Source organism: Tachypleus tridentatus, chromosome 1 (genome assembly GCF_004210375.1).
Source record: "Tachypleus tridentatus isolate NWPU-2018 chromosome 1, ASM421037v1, whole genome shotgun sequence".
NCBI classification, from domain to species: domain Eukaryota; kingdom Metazoa; phylum Arthropoda; class Merostomata; order Xiphosura; family Limulidae; genus Tachypleus; species Tachypleus tridentatus.
Window position 1 is genome coordinate 45,308,859 of NC_134825.1, and position 13,488 is coordinate 45,322,346.

Sequence of the window (13,488 nt, forward strand, 5' to 3'; positions counted from 1 at the left end):
CAGTCATTTATGCATGGGTAGCTAAATTTATTGTGATGTTAATGAGTTCGGTCATCGTTGACTTTATGTGATGTATCAAATGAAAGCTTTATTGACCTGTGAATCGTTTATTTCTAGTTTGCCAACTTTAAAGAATGTTCATCATTGACTGTTTGTTTGAAGTTAGGCACAAAGCTACACAATGGACTATCTGTGCTCTGCCCCATACAGGTATCGAAACCCACTTTTTATCGTTGTTAATCTGCAGTCGTACCGCTGTGAGCACCATCTTTGACTGCTAAATGTGTTAAGAGTTTTACAAAAGAAGTTAAAATTCAAAATTCATAATACTAAAATGGTATTACGTTCCTGTTGTCAGTCCTTAAAATAAATTAATCTTTTATAGATACAATAATAGGCGCCCCCAGTGGCTCAGCGGTATGTCTGCTAAAAGCCGGGTTTCGTACCCGTGGTGAGCAGAGCACAGATAGCCCATTGTGTAGCTTTGTGCTTAATTCAAAATAACAACAACAGCTACAGTATTAGGCAGTTTAAAACTCATTTGTCATCTAAAAACCCTGCGATAATTAAAGAAACAAACAAATAAGTAAAGTGTATGTTTTTTTGTATAGTAAAGCCTCATCGGGCTATCTACTGAGTTCACCGAGAGGAATCGAGCCCCTGATTTTAGCGTTGTAAATCCGTAGACTTACCGCTGTACCAGCGGGAGACCAAATAAGTGGAAAATAATTATATAAAAATACAACTGTTATAAAAGAAATATTAGTTGTATTGTCACTCTTAAAATTTTTTACATTCTTAATATAGGCGAATTTGTAAAGATACACATTTCTTAAGAATACGTTAATATGTGTATATATTAGTTTGTTATCACTTAAAAAACAAGCCAAAACAAAAATAACTTAAACAAAAAATGCTGCACCTGTTGGAAAGATCATAGGGTACAAGCTATAATGTGGGATTATAAAACATACCTTAGATTTGGAGGTGACTCGGATGTATGACCCACACTGCGGTGGGGATACATTGTCTATCAGTCTTAACCTCCATTCGTCACTCTCACATAAGAGATAAAAGAGTAGCAATAGATATAAAAATAGAAATTATGAGAGCGATATATGGGTGCTCAAACTCACAACGTCCAACATCTATATCACCCTTCACTGTCTACAGACAGTTATGCAATGTGGGTCTTACTTTTCCAGCCACTTCCAAAACCAAGGTACGTTTTATAATCCTGTATTATAAATTGTACCCTGTAATCTTTTCTATTAGTGCAGCGTTTTTTTAATTTATTTTTGTTTATGCTTATTTTTTATGTTACAAAAATAATATAGTTAGTCAGAGGTTTGGATTTGCTGTTTTTAATGCAGTCCTTCCTTGTGATTTTGCTTATTTAACTTCATTAAAATGTATTCATCTTCACTAAGATATATATACTAAATTACTTTAAAATAAATAATAATAAAGGATATACCATTATATTTTTCATTGCTGGTATACAGTAATTATTTCTTATTACAGAACTTTACAAGCTGACTAACTAAGTCTCTAATTGCTTGTTTTGTCTTTTTATTTTCTAGAAACAGATACCATCCTGACTTCTGACCACTCTTGATTAAAAACGTTAATTTCTATATGCTTTGTAGGAATGAACAAAAATAATTTTGTTGATTAGATCAGTACCTACGCACATTGGTAATAAAAGTTTTTGATGGTGGAAAATTGGATCGTGAAAAACGTCTATGCATTTCTAGAGACTGCCACTGCCACCTGTTTGGCCAAAACCCAACAATAAGCACGTTAATGTGAAGTGGCTGTTATATATAGAAAATACCAATTTCTTATAAGAATAGATGAGTAAACCACGCGCCTTTCAGAGATAGTTTACAAATTATGAAAGAAATCCAATGAGAATCAGTACTAGAATATTTTAATTAAATTTTAAGATATGGAACCCTCAAACCTGAATTTAGATTAGAGTGGATTAGAGTGAAAATGCTGTGGATACTTGAGCATACATGGTAGCTATGCAACTTTTAGGCTTAGAAAAAGCTTTCGTAAAGTTTTTTGCCACAAATCACTTCCGCGGCAATTTAATCAAAGTGAAAATAATGTGCTCAAATAACTTGAAGATGTTCGGTATGATGTCCTTCTACAATGTTTGTATTAGAGTATGCATTTACTGTGAATACGTGTATGATGTTATTAAAAATAGTAGCCAATGTTGTTATTACGAATACGTATATTAGTTTTTTTCTTTGAATTTCGCGCAAAGCTACACAAGGGTTATCTGCGCTAGCCGTCCCTAATTTAGTAGGGTAGGAATTGGAGAGAAAACAGTTTGTCATCACCACCCACTGCCAATTCTTGGGCTACTCTTTTACCAACAAATAGTGGGGTTGATCGTAACAGTCGAACGCCTTAACACACTTGGCCATGCCGGGGCAACTTGTTTCGCAATCTAAGGGTCGCGGGTTCGATTCCCGATCGCACCAAACATGCTCGCCCTTTCAGCCGTGGGGGCGTTATAATGTAACGGTCAATCCCACTATTCGTTGGTAAAAGAGTAGCCCAAGAGTTGGCGGTGGATAGTGATGACTAGCCGCCTTCCCTCTAGTCTTACACTTCTAAATTAGACAGCTAGCGCAGATAGCTCTCGAGTAGCTTTGCGCGAATTACAAAACAATGCAAGATAAGCGCCCCCTACCCACTTGGCCATGCTGGGCCGCATTATTAGTATATTTTGTAATTCAGAATATGTGTATTAGCTTATGCTGTTATTAAAATATACTAAGAATACGTGCATTAGTATTTCGTTGCTATGAATATTTGCATCGATTTATGTTATTTAAATGGGCGGCTTCAGTGTTGGAGCTGGTATCACAGAAGCTTATAGTCACTACACCGACACGTAAACAACTAAATGAAAAAAAGCTCAATTTTTTCTATATCAGGTTATTCGAAAATGGCGAACGAAAGGGATTTAGTGAAACACACATGTAGATGGGGTTCAAATCAGAGTTAGATGCTGTTAGCCAGATAAATTTGAACGTAAATGTAGAAAATTTCATATTTATTGATAGATTATAATTATTCATTCTAGTTCTTCAAAACATGAAAAACATGATGTATACTATCAGTGAAAATATCTTCTTACTAATTTCTTACCGTTAACGGATGCTACAATTTTAAATACAGCTGATGTAGTACGACATATTGTGTTTTGTTTTTTGCGTCGGTTGACCTTGTGTTAGAGCTATGGAGTTCGTGGCTTGTGGGTGTATCATAATTAGCATAGATGGTACTTTGCAGAATGCTGTTCTCTAGCTAACTTCTGTTTGGTCAGTAAATAGTTCAAAATTAGAGATGACATCAGATGACTTTCGTGCCTTTCCCATATATACAGAATAAAGTGAAATTATGTTTTACTGAGTTTCTTTTTCACTCTACAAGATGTCAGAGAACTTGAGCGTCTCAGCAGCTGTGACAATAATTATCCACCGTGTAACTAGATGTAAATAACAACCTGTTATAAGTTCTAAGCCTTTTTAGTCTGATCTAGTACAGTACTTTATATCAGTATGTTACAAAATGAAAACAAGTATGACTTATATTTTGTAATAAATGCCTTCCTCTTTTTTATGTGAATGATTTATGTTATTACTTCTCGATATATTTTAGTAGAAATAAATAAATTAAACAGATATTTGTTTGCTTCAGCTAAAAACACTTGTTTTCGAATATAATTTCAAACGTTACGAGTCATTTTCATCACACTTGTTTTTCTTTACGCAGAAACGTAAGACGCTTCGTGCAACACTTCGTGCACAAAAACGCTTCAAAGCCAATGGCATGGATGATTTTACCATAGAAAAAAGCATGTTGGGATATTCTCGAGGCTTTCCTCTCCATGGAGCAATTGCGTCCATCAGTTCTCTTATTGATCCTCTGCCGCCGCTACCCCCACCACGAGCTTTGCAATACAAGGCCACACCTTCCACGTCACCTACACCGATGGGTTCCGTTATAGACCCTGACTTCAACAGCATTCCTCCACCGCCCCCACCACCTGCTGCCTCCCCTATGGTAAGAATGCGAGGTTCCAAGATAGCCTATTCAGCACATGGAGATCAGCCACTAATAAAAAGGAATAATTCCTATGACATTCCGGTGTAAGTAGAAACGAAAACCAAAAAAAGAAAAACAAAGTTTTTGAAAGCTACTCATATTATCTTAAATCGTGGAAATGAAATCCTTCTAGACATGAAACAGACTGAAAGAAAATTCATTAGAGATACCAGAACACCACTTCCAAAGTCACATTTGTAGAAATCGTCAACTCGATTATAGGCAGTAGATGCTAGTGGCATGTGTTTTGTTTGCTGCTGTAGTTTAGTAGTTGCTGTAGAAATCATACGTCGTAAAGAGAGTACTGTGGTTAAAGTTGTCGTGGGTTGTACTTTCAGACCGTATTCTGCTCATTTGGGACTCTCGAGCTAACGGAAACGGAAAATGCACAAGTTTGGATTATAAATAAAATGTTGCCACGAGTCTTGTGCCAAACACACACGGGTAGAATTAGAATTATATACTAGTTGATATCATCCGAAAATAGTTATTTTGTAGATACGTTGTTTATTGTCTCGATCAGTAAATGACTAACTCCTGCAAGATTGTTAACTGATAGATCTCCTGAAAAGTATGTCTAAATGGATGTTGTTACTGTTTGTTTTCTTCAAACGTTATAGTCGCTTATTCCCGATCTCGCCGCTTAACACTAACATATTCCGGAAAAATAAAACTTCATTGGATTTAATTAACGCTATTTATTTATTTTCTTAGAAGTTTTCTCACAAAATAGAAGCCTCAATAAGAACCGAGGCCTATTATTTTACAAGTTTTTTCTCCCTGGGCAATGTAAAACAATATCTACAGTTCGTTGTTGTGATTTTTTCTTTTACAAATTATGAAAAATGTTGTATGTAGTACATACGTTGAAACTATAAAATGTTTAACAAGTCAATAAACAAATCACTGCAATTTACAAAAAGCTACTTGAATAAGTGCTTATCGCCCATTAAAAAGCAGGTTAAGCAGACCAACTACAATTTCAAGACATTGCGTCTTGAAAGTTTAAATAATGTATTGTTCTAAATACCATTAAATATTGCCTCGAATATGTTTTCAATTCCTTGAATACGATTCAGTATCATATAAATTGATGATGTAAAATTGCTGATATAAAAATGTATAGTTGCACAATAATTGTATAAACCTTTTAGATTATATTACTTTAGAATCAGCATATCTAACCAAGACAGTAAATTATTTATAAATGTAAATATTTAAAAATTCTTTAATCGATGTACATTTATTTACGATTACATTTTACGAAACGTTTTTTTATATCCAAATATGAAAGTGCAAAACTATTCTCCAAAATGTTTTTTCTTATTGTAATAGTACTTTCTCTTATGGTATATAATAACATTATCACCCCAGAACCTTACAACGGAGATTACGAAAAACTTTAACAGTTCCTGGAAAATTTATTGAACTGATATAAAATAAACATTTTAAAATCGAGAAGTTATATCGAGAAGAGCCTCCAAATATGTGAAATTGTAATAAAATAATTCCAGTTTTTCAATAAAACTGTACTTAACATTATAAACTTAAGTAGGAAGAAATATCAAAACAATACCTTGCACTTCAGTATACCATTTTAATATGTATGTTTGTAATATGCAAATAACAAATAGTTTTTAGCCATCAGCAGGTGGCGCTGAATTATAGTGGATGTCAGTGTTCTCATCTACCTAAACTAGTGTCAATACAGGACAAATGTTTGAAGGATTTTGACAAAAATCAGCTTCAACATAAACAGATATGAATGTCGAATGTCATAAAATATGATTTTATCTTTAGTTTCAAAGGAATGGCTAGAGATAACTAAGTGTTTTCCTACTGTTACAGAAGCCATACTTTGACCAGAACTTCATGATTGTGGAAAATCAACTGAAACTTTGATATATCTTAAAAACTGGAGCTCACCTCTACCTTTGTGATTGTTACAAACATTTCTAATATCAAAGTTGAAAAACGTTTTTGATAAAATTCCAATAACTTTTCTACAGTTGACAAAAAATTATGTAGATGGTGCTCTTTTATACTTACAGCAAGGGTTTGTATGTCTTGAAACATGAATAAGTAATAGAATTATCTAAGATATATTTTTAAAACACAGCACAACTCGGTACCTTATTTTATTAGATCACAAATCTAGACTTAGAATAAACAGAGAAAGCTTTCAAAACTTAAGTTGATTAGGGTTTTATGACGGTTAATTTCAAATAAGTCTCGATTAATGATATTATTTACAAAATATCCTCTATAAATTCATAGAAGTTTCTGTATAGAGAAAAGTTAAAATAGTTTATATTGAGATAACTTAACAGTTTGGGAAAGTTATTACATTAAACAAGATAAAAGATATTGACAACAGTACTGGTGAGAATTTATGACTCTAAACACATTAAATATGAGAACTAATTAAAAAAATTACAGTATTAGCTCGACAATTTTAAAAATTCTAAGTTGATATAGTAATATATGATATATATTAGTTGTTTGATTAATTATATAAACATACCTTTTTTTTTCTAATATTTTGTACGTTAGATGTCTAACCAGTATAAAAATCTGTGTAATCTGCAAGGGTAAAAAAACAAAAAAAACACACCAAAAATCAATTATTAGAGTTACATAAGCGACCTTGACAGATTTTTGAAGTCCGGTCTTTATGATTTGTTGGTTAAGCAGTATATCCTTTTCACTAGTACTTTACTGCCTCTTTTGTGGTAAATAACATAAACTTAGTTGTAAAATAACATGGTTAGTTAATACGGCGTAATAACTAATAAATACACTTGAATGTCTCTTTTTTGTTTTACCTAAAATTATACGAGAAAGGCATACTTGTTAAACAAATATGCCATTTTAACGCCACTTTAACATTATTAAACACACACACAACGGAAAACCTAAGTTACTTTAATACTAATAAGGTAAAAATTGGTCAAACAAATCGAAAATAATAAACGGTTTTGTTGAAGTATTATTATTATTATATATTATAGTTGTTCTTTAGCGCTAACGTTTCTTATAGTACAATTACACTGGGCCATTTGTTGTGTCCACAGTGAGAATTGAACCCCCATCGGAGAACAATAAAGATAGTGAATTGGCGTTATGCTTTTCCAATTGTCAAAGACAAAAATTATTGAAATTCTAACTACGATGTGACATATGCAACTTTAACGAAACTTTGGAGAAATGATGCTGGTGTTGAAAAGCGGTACAAGTAAAGTGTAAAGCTGTATGAATTGTTATAATATAGGCATGTCGTCTTGTATATTGTAAATAACTGCCTAAGTAACTAATGGAAAAAGACGCGTTTAACATCACTATCCAAGAAGTTTAACTAATTGTCATTATATTTATTTTAAAATTAATTATTGAAACTGATTTTTAATAACATTCTGGAAAATTTAACATGTACTCTGACCAAAAGAATTTGTTGCTTTTAGTAAGTACTTGAGTGATAAAAATGTTTAAGTGTATTTTTAAATACAGTTTTTGTTGCTGGTTCGAGCACAAATACATTCTTCTTTGTACTCTCTACTTGTAACACGTAATTAATTACTCTGAATAAACATCTGTTACGATTTCATAGTGTTTTCGTTGAACCAAATACAGGAATGATACGATTTAAAACAAGACTAAAACCCTCTAGGAACATTCTTGGAATAAATCTGTGAAACTGCCTTATTTTCCTAACTGAAGTCCACTCACTTTGGTTCTTAATGCACGTCTAGCAACGTTTTATGACGTCAGAGCTTTACCCCCTCCCCTTAGTTTTCAGGGATAAAATAAAAAATGAAATAAAGGATTGAGCGTGAAACGTAGCAATAAGTAAAACTGCACCTGACTACGTGATGTTACGTGTTAACTACGTTAATATTCATTAAATTTATACCTGTGAACCGAGACATTGCCAAACATTCAGTGTGCAAGCGTATTATCTGAAGCACTGGTTTTATCATGCGTATGTAGTAAGTTCTTTAAACTATTCTGGCCTATCCTTCTCTTAACAGGTTCTATGATAGCTATACTGATGACACACTAGTATGAGACAACTCTGAGAAATAATGAATTACTTATAATATTTTATGAGTAGAAATATGGTTTGCGCACCATAATTTGAGAAACTAAGAGCGAACTATTGAAAATAATTCATTTTTACTCCAGCAGATTTGAATTACATTTCACAACACCGATAATATAAACAAGGTTACTATTATATTAGTAGCGGAAATTGTTACGAATAAATGAAAATCAGTTGCTAAGCAACACCACTTAAAAATACTTTTTTTTAAACATTCACCGAGGATAGTTTGTCGACTATAGGTGTTCTTTGTTAAATATTTGCTTGAAAAGTCGCAGAAAAGTTGGTATAAGTACATTTTAATTTTTAACAGCTGCGCTCATACACTGTGGTCTTTTGTCTGGCAATACCGACATATTGTGTGTTGTACCATATTCCATTTGTTGTAAGTTTCGTGCGCTGTTTAAGTGGCTTACATGTGACGTCATAGAAGCTGTATAACCATTTAAAACCGTATTATATTGGAAACTGTTTGTCACAAAACGTTACGTTGTTATATTTAACAACGTAAAATGTATACAAGTATTATATGAAGTAATTCTCTGTGTTAATATATTTGTAACTTTTTCAATGCTAAGGTAACAACAGAGACATGTAGCAAGTAAACTGCCGCTTACAAACTCCAATAACCCGAACGATTTCCACACATGTACTGTCCAGTATTGCAACAAGGGTCGGGCTAAACTCTGATACTGTCATCACATGGAAAATCTTCTCCATGGAAAACTGAAAAATTGTTTATTGGTACATCGTTATAATGAAAAGACCAAGCAGATGTAGACGCCTCACCAGTCAATCATAAACACATCCAGGCAAACATATTAAAGTTATTTACAAATAACATACACTGCTGGTCAAAATCTTAAGGCCAATGAACATAAAGAAAAGATATGCATTTTGCGTTGTTAGATTCAACCAATTATTTCAATAGCACTTCGAAAGATGAAAATAAGAAAAGGGAAAATTAAAAACGTTTTTAGCATTTAATAGGAAAAATGTGAACACTATGAAATTAGCCTAAATACTAGCTGGTCAAAAATTTAAGACCATACCAAAAAGAAGTCCTAAACAGGGTAGGAAATGCCCAACAAGACGTCTCAGTGGTGAGTTGCACGCCCGTCAATACGAATAACTGCAAACATTCGCTTTGGCATGGTCAATATAAGCGTTTACAGAAGGCTGGCTGGAATGTTATTGCAAGCAGTGAAGATGGCTTCACCAAGATCATGCACTGTTTGGAATTGACGTCCATTCTATAGACTTCCCTTGGCATCCACCCCCAAACATTTTCAATGGGGTTCAGTTCGGGCGAACACGCTGGATAGTCCAAAAAAATCACGTTATTCGCCATGAAAAAGTCCGTTGTCCTGCGGGCATTGTGGATTGCAGCGTTGTCCTGCTGAAAGATCCAGTCATTTCCACACAAGCGAGAGCCTTCAGTCAATAAGGATGCTCTCTCCAACATGCCAGTGTAGCCAGCTGCTGTTTGATGCCCCTGTATAACTTAAAGCTCCATTGTTCCATGGAAGGAGAAAGCACCCCAGATCATGATGGAACCTCCTCCACCGTGTCGTGTAGAAAATGTCTCTGGTGGGATATCCTTATCGTGCCAATAACATTGAAAGCAATCTGGACCATCAGGTTATATATTTTCTCAGAAAACAAAACCTTCGTTAACTTTTCTATGTTCTATGTTTTGTGCTTCTCAGCAAAGTTTAGCCGAGCTGTTTTGTGGTGTGGAAGAAGGCGTGGCCTTTGAAGACATTTAGTGTTTTTAAAGGCTTTCTCTCGTAGATGCAGTTTTATTGTTCTTGAGCTGCATTCTACGTCCGTAAGAGCCTTAATCTGGTTTGACGATCGGCTGGTGTCTTGCTGGACAACCCGTCGAATCCTCCTGCTCAACACCGGCGAAATTTTCTTGGGTCAACCACTTGAAATTCTCGTTCCATATCCCTCAGGGTCTTTTAAGAAATTTGCAACAGCAGTTTTACTACTCCCAATCTTGTCAGTGATGGCACGTTGAGAGAGACCTTGCTTTTGCAGCTTGACAATTCTGCCACGTTCAAACTCTATCAACTTTTTAGCCTTTGCCACGTTTTTACCCAATATAACACAGGAGATGTCAGTGGGAGATGTTGAAAATGCTAATGCTTGAACACAAAGGACTAAATTTTGTTACATGTTTACTGATTAATGCTTTGTTTCACTATGGTCTTAAACTTTTGACAATCTAGTATTTAGGCTAATTTCATAGTGTTCACACTTTCCCTATTAAATGCTAAACAAGTTTTTTTTTATTTTCTCTCTTCTTATTGTCATTATTCGAAACTCTACTCAAATAAGTGGTGGAGCCTAACAATGCAAAATGCATATTTTTACTTTATGTTCATTGGCCTTAGGACTTTGGCCAGCAGAGTGTGTGTGTGTGTAAATACTCACATTACATGTAATATCAAAGATTGACTTAACTTTGACGCACAAACAAAATGCATAAAAAAGTAGTACAGTCAAAGACAGTATTATAAGTTCAACAATAAATGAAGTTTTTTCATCGCCGACTTTCTTCGAAGGCATAAAATTATTTGAATTAATTTCACGTTACAAGTTTAACCAAAAATATAAATCAAGCAATGCTATTAATTTCTAATGTAATACATACATATATATCAAACTTAACTTAAATACAAGTAAATGTCTTTCTCTTTAAACAGTTATTTGCGATGACAAAAAATATTGTTCATAACAATTTCTTTCCAGTGAACAACCTATCCCCCAGTACTTAGTCCGAGTACTTACAATGCTAAAAATCGGGTTTCGATACTCATGGTGGACAGAGCACAGAAACCTACTATGGAGCTTCATGCTTAACAACAAGCTGTACATTCAGGTTTACTATAAAAAAATGTGTATTGTTTTTATGCGCATCAGCAATAGACTTCTAAAGTAAATACAATTTTATCTCAAGTTATCACATGATTTTTACTAATTTAAATACCCTGTGAGAGCAAAGAATATAATGTGTTAACCACATTAAGTTTGTTATATCTAGTGTAAACAACACTTATTGACCCAACACCCTGTTCAATATAATAATGTTTTATTATTCACAATGTAGTTGTATACTCTGACATTATTCATTGCATCTTTTAAATACTCTTAAGGAATGAGTTACTTCACACTAAGAAAATTTATAAAGCCCTTCAGTAAATAAAACCTTAAAAGTTGATATATGGTGAATTTTGCATAAAGCTGCTTCAGGGTTATCTGCACTACCAGTCCTTAACTTTGAACGATAGACTAGAGGGAAGCCAGAAAGTGAACACTGTCAACTTTCAGAGGTTTTTTTTGTTTGTTTTTTTAACAACAAACAGTGAGACTAGCCTTCATATTATAACACTATGGTTGTAAGGGAGAGCACGTTCGGAGACTGGGTTCAATCCAATTTCTAGGTCTCAATGTTTAGGTGTTATAGGTGTAAATATTTTAGTGTTTCTATGATATTAGAAAATTCCAAATTCAAATATAGATTTATATTCACGATTATGTCAATATACATACAAAAATAAGCACAATAACAAATCTAATGACTTAAAAAAATACAACTTATAAAGACAGTCCTAGTGAAAAGCCAGGTTCCTAACCCCAGTAGATAGTTATTTTCTGTGTATTTATGTCCAATATGGCGTACCTACAATGGTAAAATATATGTATGTATGTGTGTTTTTTTTTTACTTTAGGACCAGGTAAACCAGTGGCCTGAGTGAAACTTCAGAATGGTGTTGATTTGCCCAAGATTGACTGACGTCGTGATCAGAGTCTGATAATCTGTGTGTTCCTAATGTCCCACATGTACATTCACCAGTGTCTTGTGCCAACCTTTAAAAACATCACCAACTAAATAATGCGTGTGTGTCTTTTTATAGCAAAGCCACATTGGGCTATCTGCTGAGCCCAATTAGGAGAATCGAATCCCGGTTTTTAGCATTGTAAATCCATTAGACATACTGCTGAACTAGCAGGAAGCCTAAATAATGCACTTATCAGATCACGAGATAGACAAAAAGGTAGAATGTTGGTCCAAGGACCATAAGTCAACATGTCCACTCCAAATTTCTTCATCGATATGAACCCTATAACAAAACTCAATGAAACAAAATCAGGAAAGATGAGGTCAAACCTAATAATGGTTATGAATACCAGAAATGAAGGTACTTTTAGAGTGATGCTAGGATATTTTATGTCAAATAAAACTATGCTAAAAGAAAATCAATCTTTTTCAACCTAATTAAGAAGCAGTTAATATACATAAGGAAATGAACTGAATCATGGTTACCAGCACATCTCTGTTCCTTTTACCTTGATTGAACTCGTTTCAAGATACACTGCACTCTCTTCACCATGAAGACATCTGAATGTATTGTTTGTTTTCATATGTAAACAAAATTACTGATCTAATCTTTTTAAAAACTGGATCAGAAAAACAGAGAAATTCTTTAGATTGAATCAATATTGGTGGCCAATACGGAGATTGGTCTCAGGCTTAAGGCCAGAGATCCTGGTGGTTTTCCTTCATAGTAATACGTCAATCAATCTAATTCAATACATAAATGTTACATAGAACATTTTTTTATACTTCATTCAGTAATGGCATCATCCAACAGGGATCCTTAGTGTATCTTAATTTATAAATGATTTTGTCATCCATGTTCTTTTGACACTATGTATGTAAAAGAAAAGAAAATAAGTAACTAGAACAAAGTCAAATCTACAGAACTTTAAAAACACACAAACGTTATTTAAATAAAAAAAAAACAAATTTCGTGATGTGTGTGTGTGTGTGTGTGTGTGTGTGTGTGTGCGCGCACGCACGCAAGATGCAAATATAAAGGAAGAAAGTGTATGAACTTAACATATACCTGTAGACACACACACACAGACAAAACAGCTACTCAAAAACAAGGTGAACAGAACATAGTGAACAAAAGATATAAGATATCACATCTTTTATATCATCAATACTAGATATTATTTTAGCATGTTCAGTACATAAATTAGTGCAGAATTAAATTGCACCTTATAAAGGTACTTTAATAACTACTGAAGTATTTCAAAAGCAATTGTACTTCCATACCTTCAACCTACCTACAATGTTTTTAAATTTCTAAACTGGGCAACGTAAAATAAAAGTTGTCAGGCAAAAAGCAAAGAGAAGAACAAGGCGTTTTTAATTCTTTACTTTCCACGTTACTCTAAGAGGT

General features: G+C 33.7%; 2 protein-coding genes across 5 annotated transcripts in view; one reads left to right on the top strand and one right to left on the bottom strand.

The window, feature by feature from the left end:
• Positions 1-7,664, top strand: part of LOC143247321 (glutamate [NMDA] receptor subunit 1-like) — a 117,386-nt gene extending 109,722 nt beyond the window's left edge. The window contains exon 19 of one of the 2 annotated variants that reach the window (XM_076495176.1): positions 118-378. In XM_076495176.1, the coding sequence (XP_076351291.1) occupies positions 118-240 (123 nt within the window). In that variant the 3' untranslated portion in view covers positions 241-378. Of the gene's footprint in view, positions 1-117; positions 379-3,798 lie in introns of those variants that run through there. The other variant, XM_076495167.1, reaches the window with a different exon arrangement.
• Positions 1-13,488, bottom strand: part of LOC143247329 (UPF0046 protein T07D4.2-like) — a 44,287-nt gene that overhangs the window by 7,502 nt on the left and 23,297 nt on the right. For 2 of the 3 annotated variants that reach the window (XM_076495246.1, XM_076495225.1), the window contains exon 5: positions 10,790-12,947. The exons of the other annotated variant lie outside the window; for it this stretch is intronic. In XM_076495246.1, coding sequence (XP_076351361.1) covers positions 12,928-12,947 — 20 coding nt within the window. In that variant the 3' untranslated portion in view covers positions 10,790-12,927. Of the gene's footprint in view, positions 1-10,789; positions 12,948-13,488 lie in introns of those variants that run through there. 3 annotated transcript variants of the gene reach the window in all.